This window comes from Mesoplodon bidens (assembly GCF_964165515.1).
Source record: "Mesoplodon bidens genome assembly, chromosome: 11".
In the NCBI taxonomy this organism is placed as follows: Eukaryota; Metazoa; Chordata; class Mammalia; order Artiodactyla; family Ziphiidae; genus Mesoplodon; species Mesoplodon bidens.
The window spans coordinates 77,827,991-77,844,102 of NC_138167.1; the positions used below are offsets into that span (position 1 = coordinate 77,827,991).

The 16,112-nt window shown below is 37.6% G+C and overlaps 1 protein-coding gene across 1 annotated transcript in view; it reads right to left on the reverse strand.

Moving 5' to 3' along the window:
* Positions 1-16,112, reverse strand: part of UTP20 (UTP20 small subunit processome component) — a 93,542-nt gene that overhangs the window by 32,702 nt on the left and 44,728 nt on the right. The window contains exons 26-35 of the mRNA XM_081248276.1: positions 15,083-15,249; positions 13,203-13,411; positions 8,658-8,801; positions 7,981-8,060; positions 4,876-5,093; positions 4,218-4,362; positions 2,681-2,768; positions 1,446-1,589; positions 1,199-1,249; positions 944-1,096 (exon numbers count right to left, since the gene is read on the reverse strand). Coding sequence (XP_081104402.1) covers positions 944-1,096; positions 1,199-1,249; positions 1,446-1,589; positions 2,681-2,768; positions 4,218-4,362; positions 4,876-5,093; positions 7,981-8,060; positions 8,658-8,801; positions 13,203-13,411; positions 15,083-15,249 — 1,399 coding nt within the window. The remainder of the gene's footprint in view (positions 1-943; positions 1,097-1,198; positions 1,250-1,445; positions 1,590-2,680; positions 2,769-4,217; positions 4,363-4,875; positions 5,094-7,980; positions 8,061-8,657; positions 8,802-13,202; positions 13,412-15,082; positions 15,250-16,112) is intronic.

The window sequence follows — 16,112 nt, forward strand, 5'->3', positions numbered from 1 at the left end:
AAAGCAAACAGAACAAAAGGTTCACTAAAGCCAGTTTTCAATATTCAAAATCAGGTGATCACTTACAATGACACAGTTGGCTGGTATAATTCTGGTTAGCTGCTTCAGAGTTCCTGGTTTAAGGAATGTAGGTTGTGAGTGTAGAGAAACTATTCCCAACTCAGCCAACCAGGCAGTGATTCGGGATCCCTCATGTTGAAATTTGATAAGATATATGAAGAATGAGCCCAAATGGGGAGATTACTTTTTCCTATATTATTTAATCCTTAATATCAGATGAACAACTATAAAATGCCACAAAAAGATTACTGATGCCACTACATAGTTAACTATTAACCAAGGGTTTCATTTTCCACATTTTTGAGTTTTAATTCATTTTAGCAACATGGCACTTAATACAGTTGCAAACCCCTTTTATTTCTACTATATCAATAAAAGAGGGCAAACTGTTAAATAATATAGTTACATAACTTAAAAAATTGATATTTAACTGACACACTATGAAATTCGCCCTTTTATTGTACAACTCAATGGTTTTCAGTATATTCAGAAGGCTTTACAACCATCACCACTATCTAATTTCAGAACATTTTCATCACCCCCAAAGGAAACCCATTAGAAGTCACTCTTCCCGTTCCTCCCGCCCCTCACAGCTCCTGGTAACCACTAATTTACTTTCTGTCTCTGTGGATTTTCCTATTCTAATACACAGCTTTTCGACTTTTCAAAGTGCTTCCACATATATATTATTTTATTCAAAATATCTGCTTTTCAAATCATGAGCATAACAGTATGGTCTTTGCCGAACAAAATATTCTACAACCAAAAGAAATTTTATATTAAACATCCCATCCCCCTCCAAACCAAATTAAGAAATGAGGTCATTTAGTCATATTATCAAAACAATAAAAAAAATTAATAAATTTTTGCTATAAAAACCTACCTCCATGTTATAGAAACAGTTATGCATAACAGGAATTAGGTAGTTAACATCCATGGTTTGCATCTCTTTAATGTAAGAGGTGATGGTCTGGAACGCTGAGAAGCGAACATCAAAGTTGATATCATCAAGATGTCTTTGATCAAAGGCGTTAAGCTATGAGAAATGCCATTGAAACCATATAAATGAAGGTATATAAATCTTAAATAAGGAATAGTAATACTTTGGAAGCAAGAGACATAAGATTTTCTTTCTTACCTTGACAACATCAGTAATATATTTTAATCCACTATCAAAATCAGAAAGAGTCTAAAAGGAATGAAAGCAGTATATTATTAGTGAATAAAACCTTAACTTGTCTGCCCGCCTCCCTCTGACTCCCTGCCACACTCAAATATATATGGAAACATCATATCAGCACCAAGCAAGCTGCTAATATGCATTCCACATCATAGTTATCTTTTGAAAAAGGGGTGATTTTGGGGTAAAAATGAATATTACAGACCTGGAAAACTGTACAAAGCAACTGTCTTGACAACTTGTTCTTAATAACTGAGAAGAGTTTTGCTAGAGGCTTGAGGAAGCTCGTAGGCTCCAGACAATGTTTCAACAGGTTTTGTACTGTCACCAGAATATCAACCTCTGTATCCTTAAGAAAAAATATTGAGAGAAATCATATTTCAGTAATTTATAAAACTGGTCAAATTGGCTTTAATATATTACAGCACAGAAAACAAATAAGTATAAATAAGAAGTAAAAGTAGTAGTATTTAGAAAAGTTATTTCATAGTCTTTTAAAAGTTCTTAGCATTTTAACTTAACCAAAAACCTATAATAGTGTCCATTAAGAGTTTCTTCCTTTAATTCTAATAGGAAATATGCATGGTTTTGAAAAATAATTTCTTCTATTTTCTAGTTAAAGAGCCAAGAAAAATGAACTTGCTGAGGAAAAATACACACTTCTGGTTGTTCACAAATCTGTGGTCTTCTAAACTGAATTACTATAGAGTAGGAGTCATTCAGTATAACTCCTGAGGCCTTATAAATGAGTGTGCAAAATGGGAAGACTCTTTTTTTTTTTTTTTTTTGCGGTACGCGGGCCTCTCACTGTTGTGGCCTCTCCCGTTGCGGAGCACAGGCTCCAGACGCGCAGGCTCAGCAGCCATGGCTCACGGGCCCAGCCGCTCCGCGGCGTGTGGGATCTTCCCGGACCGGGGCACGAACCCGTGTGCCCTGCATCGGCAGGCGGACTCTCAACTGCTGCGCCACCAGGGAAGCCCGGGAAGACTCTTTTAATCAAGACTGAACTACGGTTTGAAAATCATATCAGAAACTCTAAACTATGCCTGAATATTAAAAGTCTGACTTTTCATTCAGTTTGCCACTGTCACCATATTTAAGATCAATGCACATCTCAGGTTGCAGATTTGTTATTGATCAAAGTCAGAGAGGGGAAAAAATCCTGAAATGGATTAGAAGCTAAACAAAGGAAAGTAAAGGGTTTAAGACTTCTACTGCAATGGTAGATGATGGGGTCTCCACCTTCTTGCCTGCCCCCATTCCTCTTCCTGTCCCAATTTTTCTCCTCTGTTTTCAGTTTTATGTTTCTGTATGAAGTCTTTCCACAAATACTCTGGGATAAATACATCACAGAATCTAACCAATAAAATTATTGTTTACAAATAAACCTAATAATAAAGTGCCACTTCAAAGACAAATAAATATGCTGTGAATTCATGCCTGAGCAATATTGCCACGGTGGAGGAAAGGCAGGAGCAGTGTAATGAGCAGAGAACTTTGTTCTTTTTCTTTCATAAACTTGCTGATCCTGGAGAAGGAAAAAAAAAATGGAATATGTAAGGAAGATTTATAAGTTAAGAGTATTTCTCCAAGAAGTTAAACTTTTCGTAAAAAAACATCAGTGATGAAAGACCCCGGTGGCTTTTAAGTATGTGTAAAAAGTTTAACTCAGTTATTTAGCAGTGCCCACTCTTATTTCCCTCCAACTTCAGGTTGGTGGCTACTATTCTATTGCTTTTGTAACATCTGATTGTGTAGGTGGGTTATAGTAAACTCCAATCCTATAATTAGTAATTGATAATTACTTATTTCACAAGGAAACAACATTTTAAGTGCTGAGACTTGTTTTAGGCTTTATATACAACATTTCCATATAACTCCCAAAACAGCCCTATAATGTAGGAATTATTAACCCCACTTTGCCCAGAGAAAACTGTGGCTCAGAGAAGTTGATGTCACAGAGCAGGTCTTTCAAACCTAGTCTTTCTGGTGCCTAATCACTCATCATCTTCTCACTATCACGTAGCCTATGATAAAATTTAGTAAGTATATTTCCCATGGTTTCCCATTCTGCAAAACTTAGAAATACACTAGTATAAATAAAACATTTAAAAGAAGTTCCTGGAAGATTCTAATATATCATTTTTTATTGTTGCTGAAAGTAACAAAAAATAAACTTTCAACAACTAAGTCCTGTAACAATTTAGATTTTAAGATAGAATCATTTTGTGCACTCAGATTTACTAACCAGGCACTTTATAGAAATCACAATTGTATATTACCAGGTCTAGTAGTATGTAGAGAATCTTTAAAGAGAATCTTTAAAAACCCTTGCAAGATCTTCTTGACTCTTAAAAGAACAAATACAGCAACCTGCTCTTTTAAATTATTTTTATCAATCACACTTAAAAGAAAAATCACAACTATGTGATCTCACATAACTCGACATTTTAGTTGAACAAAATATGTAAAGGCTAATAAACAGGCAAATCTATTAGTCTACCTTAGAATTTTGAAAAGTCTGTTATCTTTTATAATTAAGGCATATGTCATAAAAGGTTTATTCCAGCAGAGAAAGAGAATTCTACATTAACTTAAAAATGGAGGGCATTTAAAATACTGAAAACTTTTTTTTTTTTTTTTTTTTTTTTTTTTTTTTTTCTTTTTGTGGTATGCGGGCCTCTCACTGTTGTGGCCTCTCCCGTTGCGGAGCACAGGCTCCGGACGCGCAGGCCCAGCGGCCACGGCTCACGGGCCCAGCCGCTCCGCGGCATATGGGATCCTCCCAGACCGGGACACGAACCCGTATCCCCTGCATCGGCAGGCGGACTCTCAACCACTGCGCCACCAGGGAGGCCCTACTGAAAACTTTTTTAGCTTATTACCTTGTTAAAACAAATGAAAAACCAAGCATAATTAAAAAAAATTAAAACTACAGGTGGTAATGTTATCTTTTAAGGACCAATGTATCACTTACTTTGAAAGAATGCCCAGTTCCTTACTGACTTGTGCTCTATTCTTCTTCTTTTTCACCTTTTCTGCACTTATTGTGGTTTTGCTGAGATACTGGAGAATTGCAGGTACACGAGGTAGAATTAATCGTCCTCCTATTGTGATAGACTCTGAAATAGTGATAAATATACTGATTTTAATTAACTACGCTCTTAAAAGCTAACTGTACAATATCTTCCTAATGACAGAAAAGGAAAGCACTCAATTACCATGAAAATTTAATAAATTTCAACTAAATATTAAATAACTTTCTTCTTAGTCAAAACATCTATATCATTAGCTAAATTAAAATTTTATATGAGACCCTTGAGGATTTAAACCATTTTGGGTAGTAGTAAGAGAACTGTTAAGATAATATGGTAAGAATTCAGAGACATGACAGTGGAAATCATCTGATAATGTCCTGAAGGAGAGTTGAGCTTTCTGGAGCGTAAATAATCCGAATTTCTACCTACTGCAAAGAAAATTCAGCTTATATAAATTGGTATTAATTCCTAGAGAAAAGAAACTCTTTTAATAGCGTAAGTTATAAAAAGAGTCAGATTCTATCAACTTTTCCATTCTGAGGGCACAAATGATACCTCAGAAGTATAAGAATCGTTTGCTCTGTACAGCTTACATACCATCTGCACTTTCTGTGTATACACATCCTGTCACCGGTAAGCTCAAAACTGTTTCTGTGGGTTCAAAATCTGGAAGGCTAAGAAGGTCATCGGCTATTTCCATCACAATACTAGCTGTGGTTTCAGAGAGGTTCTTTGCTGAGAGAATTGCAAAAACATTGGTCAGGATATCACATTCCGGGTGCCCAGGTTTCTGTTTAGCCAGGAAAGGGAAATATCTGCAAGAAAAAACACTAAAATAGTCATCTTCTTTTTCAATACGTTTATTTCTAAAAACATGTTCCATACAAATTTTCATAGAGTTTAATGAATATATATGTGTATATATGAATGTTAATAAGATTACTCAGAAGGGAAATTACTTTAAAATCTAAAATTTGATGGATAATAATTCTAGGCACCATACAAACATTATATTATCTACACATTTTATGTATATTTCTCATTTAATCCTCACAACATCTCTATGTTAAGGTGGTATCCTTATCTCCACATTACAGATGAAGAAACTGAGAATTGTCTAAAGCCAATGAGTTAATAAGTCATAGAGCTGAGCTGTGAACCGTGGTCTAAGCCCTAGTTCTAAAGGAAATGTATTAAAGACAGGCTATTTTTCAATTATAAGCCTTCTAGAATATGAATGTTTATATGCTCACATAAAAACCATGTACTACAACATGAAAATTAGGAGTACAGACCACAGACCAAACAAATATTTGCTGAATTAGGATATGCAACATTCAGATTAGGATCATTTGTCAAGGGAGGGAGATGAATCCATCCCCAGTAATGAAAGACTCACACGAACGATACCCCAAAAGGTAGAGAACACAAAAGCTTTCCAGCCACAGGCAAACTAGCAGTTGTTTTACGGCCAGAGATGCAATCCTAACAATCAGTAGGAAGGCCAAACTGAAAAAATTCAAATAGTTTGGCTTTACCAATTCATCATCACTGGAAAAAGAGCTCAAGCACTTTAACATACTTAGTCCTGACAGACTGAAAGAAAAGTTCTAAGAGGTTATACTCATACATCTTTGTCCAACAGATACTGGGGATACTATGCGCAGGCACCAAGCAAGATACTTTACATATTATATCTCCACTGTCAACGAGAAAGAAATTGTAGAAGAGAACGAGGTGGCATCCAATGATGTGGATCTATACTTGAGTAAGGACCCAACTAATATATAAACCAAGTCACTACTGTAAAGTCTTCTTGGATGAAAGTCCTTCATGGCTTATTTGTATAACAATGACACAACTATAAAATATTTCTCAAGTATGCCTATGAAGTGCTGCTTATAAATGTCCAATGAAAAAACAAGATATGAAATTGCTTTCTCAAATTGGGAAATAAATGAAAAGAGCCCTTATGACAGTAAAAATAAAACAGGCTTTCCTGAGGAAGACAATGGCAAGGTATTGTTTTTGAAGACTATTTAATGACACGGGGAAACGTTCATGACATAATTTACATGAAAAAAACAAAATCAAAAGCTAGCTATAAGGTATGATCCCAATTTTGTAAAAATGGATGCCAAGATTTTAACATCACTGAATCAATAATAAATACATTTTCTTTTATTCTATCTTTCATTCATCAAAATAGATCAGGGCAAACTTAAGTCTGTTTCCATCACTGAGATAAACAAAACAGGTTTCTCACATTCCCACTTTACTGAAAGTTCCCACATTCTTCAGTAAATATGCATTTGGCCTGTAACACAGCATCTCTGAACCATCAGCAGATGAAGGTTCTGTAAATGGCTCATATGTCCACAAAAGGATACTGATTTGTGACCATGAGCGCTGCATGCATATTTAGATGGAGTTTTACAAAGAACAGAAGACAATGACCTAGAAAATCCAGAAAGCTTGTGAAATTTTTAAGTGGGAACCGGGGAAAAGACAGAATGCGAATTACAAATCAGCTTTTATTTTTAAGCAAACACGCAAAATTGTAATATTTGGGTGATGATGTAACTACCTAGTGTGTTTCACATCTGTTTTTCCCTTTGCCAGGTCAAATCAAACTGCTGATACAATCACTACACATTGGAAGAACAGCCATATCAATCCCAATACTACTAATTTTCTTCTTTTTTAAAAAAATTTATTTGTTTTGGCTGCGCTGGGTCTTTGTTGCTGTGTGCAGGCTTTCTCTGGTTGCAGCGAGCAGGGGCTACTCTTTGTTGTGGTGCGCGGGCTTCTCATTGTGGTGGCTTCTGTTGTTGAGGAGCACGGGCTCTAGGCGCACGGGCTTCAGTAGCTGCAGCGCGTGGGCTCAGTAGTTGTGGCTCACGGGCTCTAGAGCGCAGGCTCAGTAGCTGTGGTGCATGGGCCCAGTTGCTCTGTGGCATGTGGGATCTTTCAGGACCAGGGATCAAACCCATGTCCCCTGCTTTGACAGGTGGATTCTTAACCACTGCACCACCAGGGAAGCCCCTCAATACTACTCATTTTCCATTTTCAATTTTTTTTTTTGGCCATGCCACACAGCTTGAGGGATATTAGTTCCCCAACCAGGGATGGAACCTGCGCCCACTGTAGTGGAAGCACAGAGTCCTAACCAGGGAACCGCCAGGGAAATCCCTAATTTTCAAGTTTTAATGAAATCGTAAAAATAACCAAAAATGTGTAAGTCTTGATATAATATACACTCTACAATTTTAATTTATATTAAAATGCAAAATGTTGTTTTATCTATTTTTTCCTTTTTTTATTGTTATAAGTAATTCAAACACTCCAAAGATATATCATGAAAAGTCTCCCTTCCTCTCTCCAGCTCACTAAACCTCCACATGCTAAGGTGACATTGTTTCTCATGTAGCCTTGATCCATTTTCTATTTCATTTTGTATTTATACACACATACATACACATATAAAAGCATTTTTCCTGGAACACACTACACCTATTATTCAGCAACTTGTATTTTTCTTCAAACTATGTATTTTGAGATTCAACTGCCTTATTCTTTTTAACTGCACTGAAAGTAGGTCACGGTGTGGTAAGAGCATAAATTACACTATTAGTTCCCTTGACCAGTTAGTCTAAAACACTGCCCTTTTTAAAGGCCAAAAAAAAAAAAAAAAAATTATACCTTGCATTTCTGCACCAGATACTAATTAGCTTCAGTAGAGGAGTAGGAGAATACTGACTCTCAGATCCAAGCCTGCTGATCTAGGACACAAAATAAAAACAGAATACAAAATAAGAACATACACAGAATCGTAGAAAAAAACCAAACAACTGAAAAGCAGAACAAGAACAGAAATCACACCAGAGGATAAAAGAGCTAAGAGATAAACATTTAAAGGACAAACTGAGTAGTGAGCAATCTTTCCTAAAATCAAGTCTCTTCTACAGTCTTAGCTATAACTACACCAGTTATTATCACCAAGTGGGGACAACCAGAGAAATCAAACAAGGAAATAAGTAAGAAAAAACCCTGTGTATTTTCCCTCATGCTTGTCAAAACCCAGAGGCATACTATGTGAGGTGCTACAAAAGTTAGGGTACATTTGCTTAAGAGACAACAGTCATATTCAAATTAGCCTTAAGTATAAACACTATGGTATTGGAGAAACTAGCTCTGGAGCTTTAGGTGGTGGTGGAGGTAAAGAAAAGTGTTCTAAAACTTGCAGAAGCAAAGAAAGGCTTGATGTGAAAGAAAAGACCCGGATTAGCATTTGTGGCTGGGTGCAGACTGTGCTGGTGAAGCAGTATTAAAAGAAAAAGCAGAAGGTGTCCAGGCAGAACACAGAAATCAAGCTTTACCTGGGGCCAAACTGCACCATGAAATACAGCATCAATTTCTTCTGTTCTGAACTGATAGGACTCCCAATCCAAAAAGATATCAGTTACCATTTTGATGCCAAGACGTCTTAAATTTTTCAGTGGGTTAATAAACCTCAGCTGTATCTGTAAAATAAAGATCTTCTATTAAAAAGATATCGCTTTTATTCTCGACTCCTCAGGGAGGCACTTCTGCTCAGGTGGTGAAGAATCAAGCTGGGATCCTGTTATGAAGCTCTGATCCACATGGAAACGCCAACTGAGTAAGTCATATTGCTTTTCTTACTGAACAAGAGGGGAAAGCATACTTAAAAAAACCAAGTGGTGAGATGTGTTCTATTATCAGGCCCAGTAAAATCACACTGTGTCCTTAGGGAAAAACAAAATCTCAGTGGGAACAGCTGTTTTGTATTCTACATTGTTTTACTTTTCTGAAACTGTACATTTTAAATTCAAGAGAATATGAACAAGGATGCCATTACTTTGCTATGCAAAAGTCTGAGGAATCATGATAGTTCACATACCCATCAAGTTTCTACCATTCACTTTTAGCTAATTACCTCATTATACAAGTTACAAAGAGAGGAGATGACAGGCAAGCATAAGAAGGTGACACAATTACAAGCCATTCTGTTCTGCTTCAGTTCTACTGGCAATATTTTCATTATCTGCTAGATCACGTTTGGTGACAAATAGAAACTATTACTGATATTTGAAAAAGCATGGTATCACGATCCCCCAGAGTAGTAAGAAACTAACCTTGGCAAACATGACACCAAGTCAGACCCCTCCCTTTCCCCTATTCCCATCCAATCAAGTAGGATCTGCATGTACTCTTCTCTTTTGTAATCAGCTGCCCAGACTTCTCAGTAATTGTTGAGTAAACTGGAGAAAAATCCTGAAAATGAGCAACTGGAGACTTTAATTCCTAGAGGAACAGTCCATATGACTGAGTTTATGGACATTTATGAATTACTTCATTGCTTAAATGTACAAAAACAAACACAAACCAAAACGACCCTCAAGAACCCTCAAGACACCTATTTCAGTGTCAGTCAATGCCCTGGAGGATCTGAAAGATATAAAAAAGTAAATGTGTAACTTAGCTCAAACACACAAATGTAGAACTTTAACTCACTTGAGCATATTACCGTGCAATAATTCATTACAGAACCTCAAGGAATTCCTTGGACTTGTCCAAGAATTAAAAAAAAAAAAAAAAAGAAGAAGAACAGAACAGAAAAGAAAGCTCCTACGTGTCTGGAAGGCTAGCACCTTGCTGTCTAATGAACTGTGAAATTGCATAAATGATCCTTTGAGTTACTGATTGTTGACTCAGGAGAAAGGCTGCATTCCTGAGTAACGTCTTCTAAGTTAACCAGAAAGTCAGAGGACTTACAGAGGGTTTATACAACCTGTAGCGTTTCATGACTTAACATAGCCATGTATAGGTAGTCACTATCCCTCACTATAAGGTAAAAACTAAAATTCTCACACAATTCTCTCTATGGCCCTGAAGCTCTCATGCAACACAGACAAAAAAACTTCTAAGACCCCTTTTCAGCTTCCACTCCTGGCCCTACACAGCCTCTTTCCACCAAGCAAAGCGACAGTTTTGGAACATCAAACTGGCCTTGTCATTCCCTTGCTTTCAAACCTCTCAGAGGTTTCCGAGTACACTTCAGAGTAAATCCAGCTCCTCGTCATAGCCTACGAGGCCCTACCCACCTCTTGACCTCATCTTACACATCTTGTTCCTTGTGCTCTAGCCACCTCAGCCTTCTGTCTCTTCTCAGGATGTGTCAAGAATGTTCCACCTCAGGACTCTGTACTACTAGTCAGTTTCTCTGCCTGAAATGTTCTTCCAGTGGCTGGGGAGGTGTCAGCTCAAATATCACCTCTTTAGAGATGGCCCTGAACACCTAGTAAAAGCAGCACCCATCCACCTCCAGATGGGTCACTTCCTACCACATTCCCTCATTTTATTTTAAATTCTTTATTTCTTTATGTCTTTCCCTAGCATACTCATGCTTTCCTCTACTTTTGTGAATATATGGAGTGTACTTCTAACAGCTGTTTTAATGTCCTTGTCTGATTCTACTACTTGTGTCATTTCTGGGTCTGCTTCTATCCATTGGTTTTTCTCTTCATTATGGGCAAAATCTTCCTTTCTTTGCAGGCCTGGTAACACCTGACTGGATGTCAGACACTGTGAATTCTAGTTTCATTTAAATCATCTAAAAGTTTCTGAACAGGGATGCAGTTAATTTAGGAAAAGGTTTGATCTTCTTAAGCTTTGTTAGGTGGTGTCATAGCAGCCTTTATGCTTGGGCTAATCTGGCTCCACTACTGAGGCAATCCCCTTCCAAGGACTCTCCCTGATGCCCCAGGTCTCATGAGGTTTCTGCTCTGGCTATTGGGAACATGAACTGTTCCCAGCCCTGTGTTAGTCAGAGGACTGTTCTGCCTGCTCCTTTAGCGTGGTTTTACTGCTTCTAGTCAAGATGGAGTGACAGGGACCAGATTTTATTCTCCCCTCTCAAGACACTAAAAAGCTTAACAGAATATATGAAACAATGATTTCTGGACACTGGACAGCAGGCAACAGAGGACAGTAATCCCTGAGAGAGGGGAAACAGATGAGATGAGTCCTACACATTCCCCGGCTTCCTGCCTGCAGAGTTTCAGGCCTTGGTGTGGAAAGGAAGAGCCCAATCTTCTTAAAATGAGGAGACAGTTGTGCGACTTGGGGAGGCCAAGGTGGCTAGAAGTCACAGGGCCGAGTACTGGAGAAGAGACAGCGACACAGAGAAGGATTTTAAGAGGTCTGCAGAGGAGCCTCCTGAGTTTATTTTCCTCTTAGAACTTACCATCTGGCATTATTCTGATTATTTTTGTATTTATCTATAGTCTTCTCCCCAGGAAACGGAGTCCTAACCACCTCGTTCTCCACTTACAACAATGTCTGGGAGATAGTAGGTGTGAAATAAGTATTCACTGTATAATTAAATGGACAGGAACTTTTGTTTGCTGCTTCATCCCAATGCTTAGCACAGTGCCTGACAAACAGTAGGGGCTCAATTAACATTTGTTGAAGGAATGAATGAAAGAAGGATGAAAATAAAATAGTGCCAAGCAAAATGGAAGGTATAATCTAAATCTGTAGATCTTGTTAACCAGAGAATATTATTTCATTACTAAAGCAGATTTATATCCATGCATAGCCTGAAAAAGCAGTGTAAAACTTTGGCTGTCGATTTTTAGTTATGACTGTATTTGAGAGGCAGTTCATCAGGCATATCCCTAAAACAAATGCGATGAACTTTAGCCAAATTAAAACTGTGCCTATTTGTCATTAACTGAGAATCGACAGCAGACATCTGAGTCTGGGTTTTCACTTCAAGTCCCATTTTCTCCAACAAGCCTTCAGTCAGTCCATAAACATACTAAGTTTCCCTAAACTCCAATGAGTATACTTATGTCCACATACCTGTTTCAACAAAACATAAATATACTGTCTTGAATATAATTCAGAAAACATTTCCTAAGCACCAACTCACGAAGCCTCCTGGCAGTTAGCTAGCTGACTTGTCTTGCCCGATCTTGCTACTTACCTTTACTTAAAACATTGCACTTACAATAGGCAAGCATTTACCTTTAAAAGAGGTCTGGGAAACTCTCTCTCAAAATAACAAGGACAGTGCTAACAGTATTCTATTCATTCTCCAACCACTTTGAATTAAATGAGAGTTAGAAGATGCCCTACACTTTTAGGTTCCTGAAATTAAGATCTAAGAAACATCAGCTCAACGACCTCTGACTTTGTTCTGAGATGTATACAGAACTAACCCCCTCCCTACCATTTCACCTCCTTTTTAAATAGACACTTGCTATAATCAGCATTTTCTAGCTATTCATAAATATTTATAACAGTGAAGATTCCCATTGTAGGGAAGGCCATTTTAAAGAGATGCTTGGGCTTCCCTGGTGGTGCAGTGGTTAAGAATCCACCTGCCAATGCAGGGGACATGGGTTCGAGCCCTGGTCTGGGAAGATCCCACATGCCACAGAGCAACTAAGCCTGTGAGGCACAACTACTGAGCCTGCACTCTAGAGCTCGTGAGGCACAACTATTGGTCATGCACTCTAGAGCCCACGAGTCACAACTACTGAGCCCACGCGCCACAACTACTGAAGCCCGCGCATCTAGAGCCCGTGCTCTGCAACAAGAGAAACCACTGCAGTGAGAAGCCCATGCACTGCAATGAAGAGTAGCTCCCTCTCGCCGCAACGGGAGAAAGCCCACGCACAGCAACGAGGACCCAAGACAGCCAAAGATAAATAAATTAAATTAAATTAAAAAAAAGAAAGAAAGACAAATACTTAAAAAATAAATAAATAAAGAGATACTTTACATAAGAAAGAATTAACCTAGAAGGATGTTAGATATTCAGGCCCCAACCAATTTCCCAAGTAAGACACAGACTTTTACCCTAGAAGCAAGTGTGTAAAGTGAATCTCTCTCACCTTTTCTCGTTGATCAAGGATGTGGGATACAGTTGCGGTCATGCAGAGCAGTATCTGCAAAATCTTTGGTAAGTATGCACTGATCAGATGACTAATGTTCTTTAATACTATCTCAAGGCTATTTAAGATACCGTGCTGACGACCCAAAGGAAGAACTTTAGACAAATCCAAATCTTCTACTGCTTGAATGACAGCAGAATGGCATTCTCCTAGTGAAACAGAGAGGAGCAGAGATAGCATGGGAAGGGAAATATTAGTTTGTTACTATTTATAATTATAGCTTCCTTTCACTTTCCCTCAGTAATACGGCATTTTCTACTGTTATAATGATTTATAGATGATAATGTACTTTACTTGTATCTTTCTCCTTTTGATTCTTACCCAACATTCAATGAGCTAGATGTGATAGCTTGTACTACTATCATTTTATAGATGAGGAAACTGAGGAGTAAAGGAAAGTAAGAAACTTGTGACAGAACGAAGCCTCTAAGCCCAATTCTCACCCTATTTATACTATTCCTCAAAACCTAAGGAATTCCATTTTATTCCATCCATCAACTTTCCACACATTTTCTCCCTCTCAGCTTTCATGGACTATGCTATCTTCAGCCATTTCAAGGAAAATGTCTTGTTACATTATAAGCTCCTTTAAGGCTGAGAATCAAGTGTTTTATTTCTCTTGCAGCCCCTGATAAATAAATAAAACAATGGTCCTTTATAAACAGGTACCATATTGATTTCATAATTTACTTAAGAGACTTGAATTGTTATTGCTTGAACTTTACTTCAAACCACCTGGTAGGAGATCATGAGCTTACTGATTCATACACCAAAACAGTCTATCCATAAGGGTATCATTAATAGCTACCCTCTTACAACAGAGGCTATTACACTGAACAAAAACTCTTCTATTCATTACAGCCAACTTCCTCCACAGGACCATATTACACTGAATGAAAACCTTTTAACAGCTATATCTATCATCCCTTCCTCTCCCCCACCCCCCGAGGCAGGGGGGGAAAGCAACACATTACCCTATAAATAAATATCTATGTTTGCCCAAAACAAAGCAATTTTAAGACTAGAGCAGAGATACTATGGTTGGGAAGATCTGTGTTCAAATACCAGGTTCACCATGGGCAAAAAACACTTACCTCTCTAAGCCTCAATTTCCTTATGTATAAAATGGGGACAATCAAGTACTGAAACCTAATGTGGCTGTTTTAACAGTCAACTGAGTTATACGTAAAGGGCCTGTCATAATGTCTGGCATGAAGTAGGAACTCAGTAGATGTTAGCCATTATTATCACTATTAATTACTAAGATCGCATACTGGAGAACATACCACAGAGCATCACAGCTCATTGTATACACTTACTAATCCACTTTGTTTAGACTGTGAGGTTGAGAGCAGAGATTATAAATCCTCATTTTTCTATATTCAACAGAGTGTCTGGGGCGCAGGAGGTATTCAACAAATCGTTACGCAATAGATGAATGATTCAGTGAATGAATACATGCCAAGGCAATTAAGATTAATTTTGCAGCATGCTTTAAGTTTCTAAGGAGAAACTTATTCATCATATATGGATAAGTATCATTTTTCAAATGGCCTAAATGTACAATAACAACAAAAAATACACATTTTCTAATCAGGGGCTTATTAGCACAGGGATGATGATAATCCCCAGGATCATTTATTAGCTCCACCTAATTCAATCAAAGTTTAAAAAAAACTGCATGTCAGCAAAAAGACCACCTTCGAGATTAGGAAGAGTGACCCCCTTAGAAAGATGCCCAAGAGCGTGGGAAACAGCCTGAGACAGCAGAGGTCTGAGCAGACAACATGCATGCAGAGAGGCAGCTAGTTGATAGCTACCATTCTTGAAGTGCTTCACAGGCTCAAATAGCAGGTCTAAGAATATCTGGATCTCTTCAGGCTGGGTCCCAGCGAGGAACCTCAGAATGATGGACATGCGGGTGCCAGAAGCAGATTTCCCCTGAGTTTTACTCCCAGTCTTATTCTTCATTCGGCCATACAAAATTCTAAAAAGTCCAAAGAATGTTATTTGTTTGCACATTCATCCTAAAACATTATTTATCTGCACATTAACCCTAAAACACAGTTGTTTCATTTTCCTAAAAGGCTAGAATAGTAACTCAACAGATTTAAATGGATACATTCTAAAACAAGGAAGAATGAAAATAAAAATTAGATATTTAATATGGAAAATTTAAAATAACAACAACAAACACAAGGCTAAGAGAAGCAGGAAGAAGGAAATAATAAAGACAATAACTAGAAGGTAGTTCTTTGGAAGAGAAAAAAAGCAATAAAATAGGCAAGCCAGAGATAAGTCTAATCAAGGAAAAATGAAAACAAGAATATATAGATTAAAAGGAAGTAAAATAAGAGCATAACTATAGGTAAAATAAGGAAACTGGAAAGATTTCAATTAAATGGATAATTTTCTGGAAAAAACACACATATAAATAAGCAAAAGGAACTTAAGAAACCCTGAATAGATCAGTAAACTTGGAGCTCACATAGTTTTACAGATGAATTTTTTAAACTTTCAAGGAAAAACAATCCCCGTGATATAGTTTCACAGCAGAGAGAAAGAAGGAAACAGTCCTTTTTCATTTATGAAGGTGGTATAGTTGTCATATCAAGATGGATTAAGGAAGAGAAATAAACTACATACCAATATTGCCTAGAAACAAAAAACACAACATTTCTAGCAAATCAAAATCACAATGAGGTATCACCTCACACCTGTCAGAATGGCCATCATCAAAGAGTCTACAAATAATAAATTCTGGAGAGGGTGTGGAGAAAAGGGAACCCTCCTACACTGTTGGTAGGAATGTAAATTGGTGCAGCCACTATGGAGAACAGTATGGAGGTT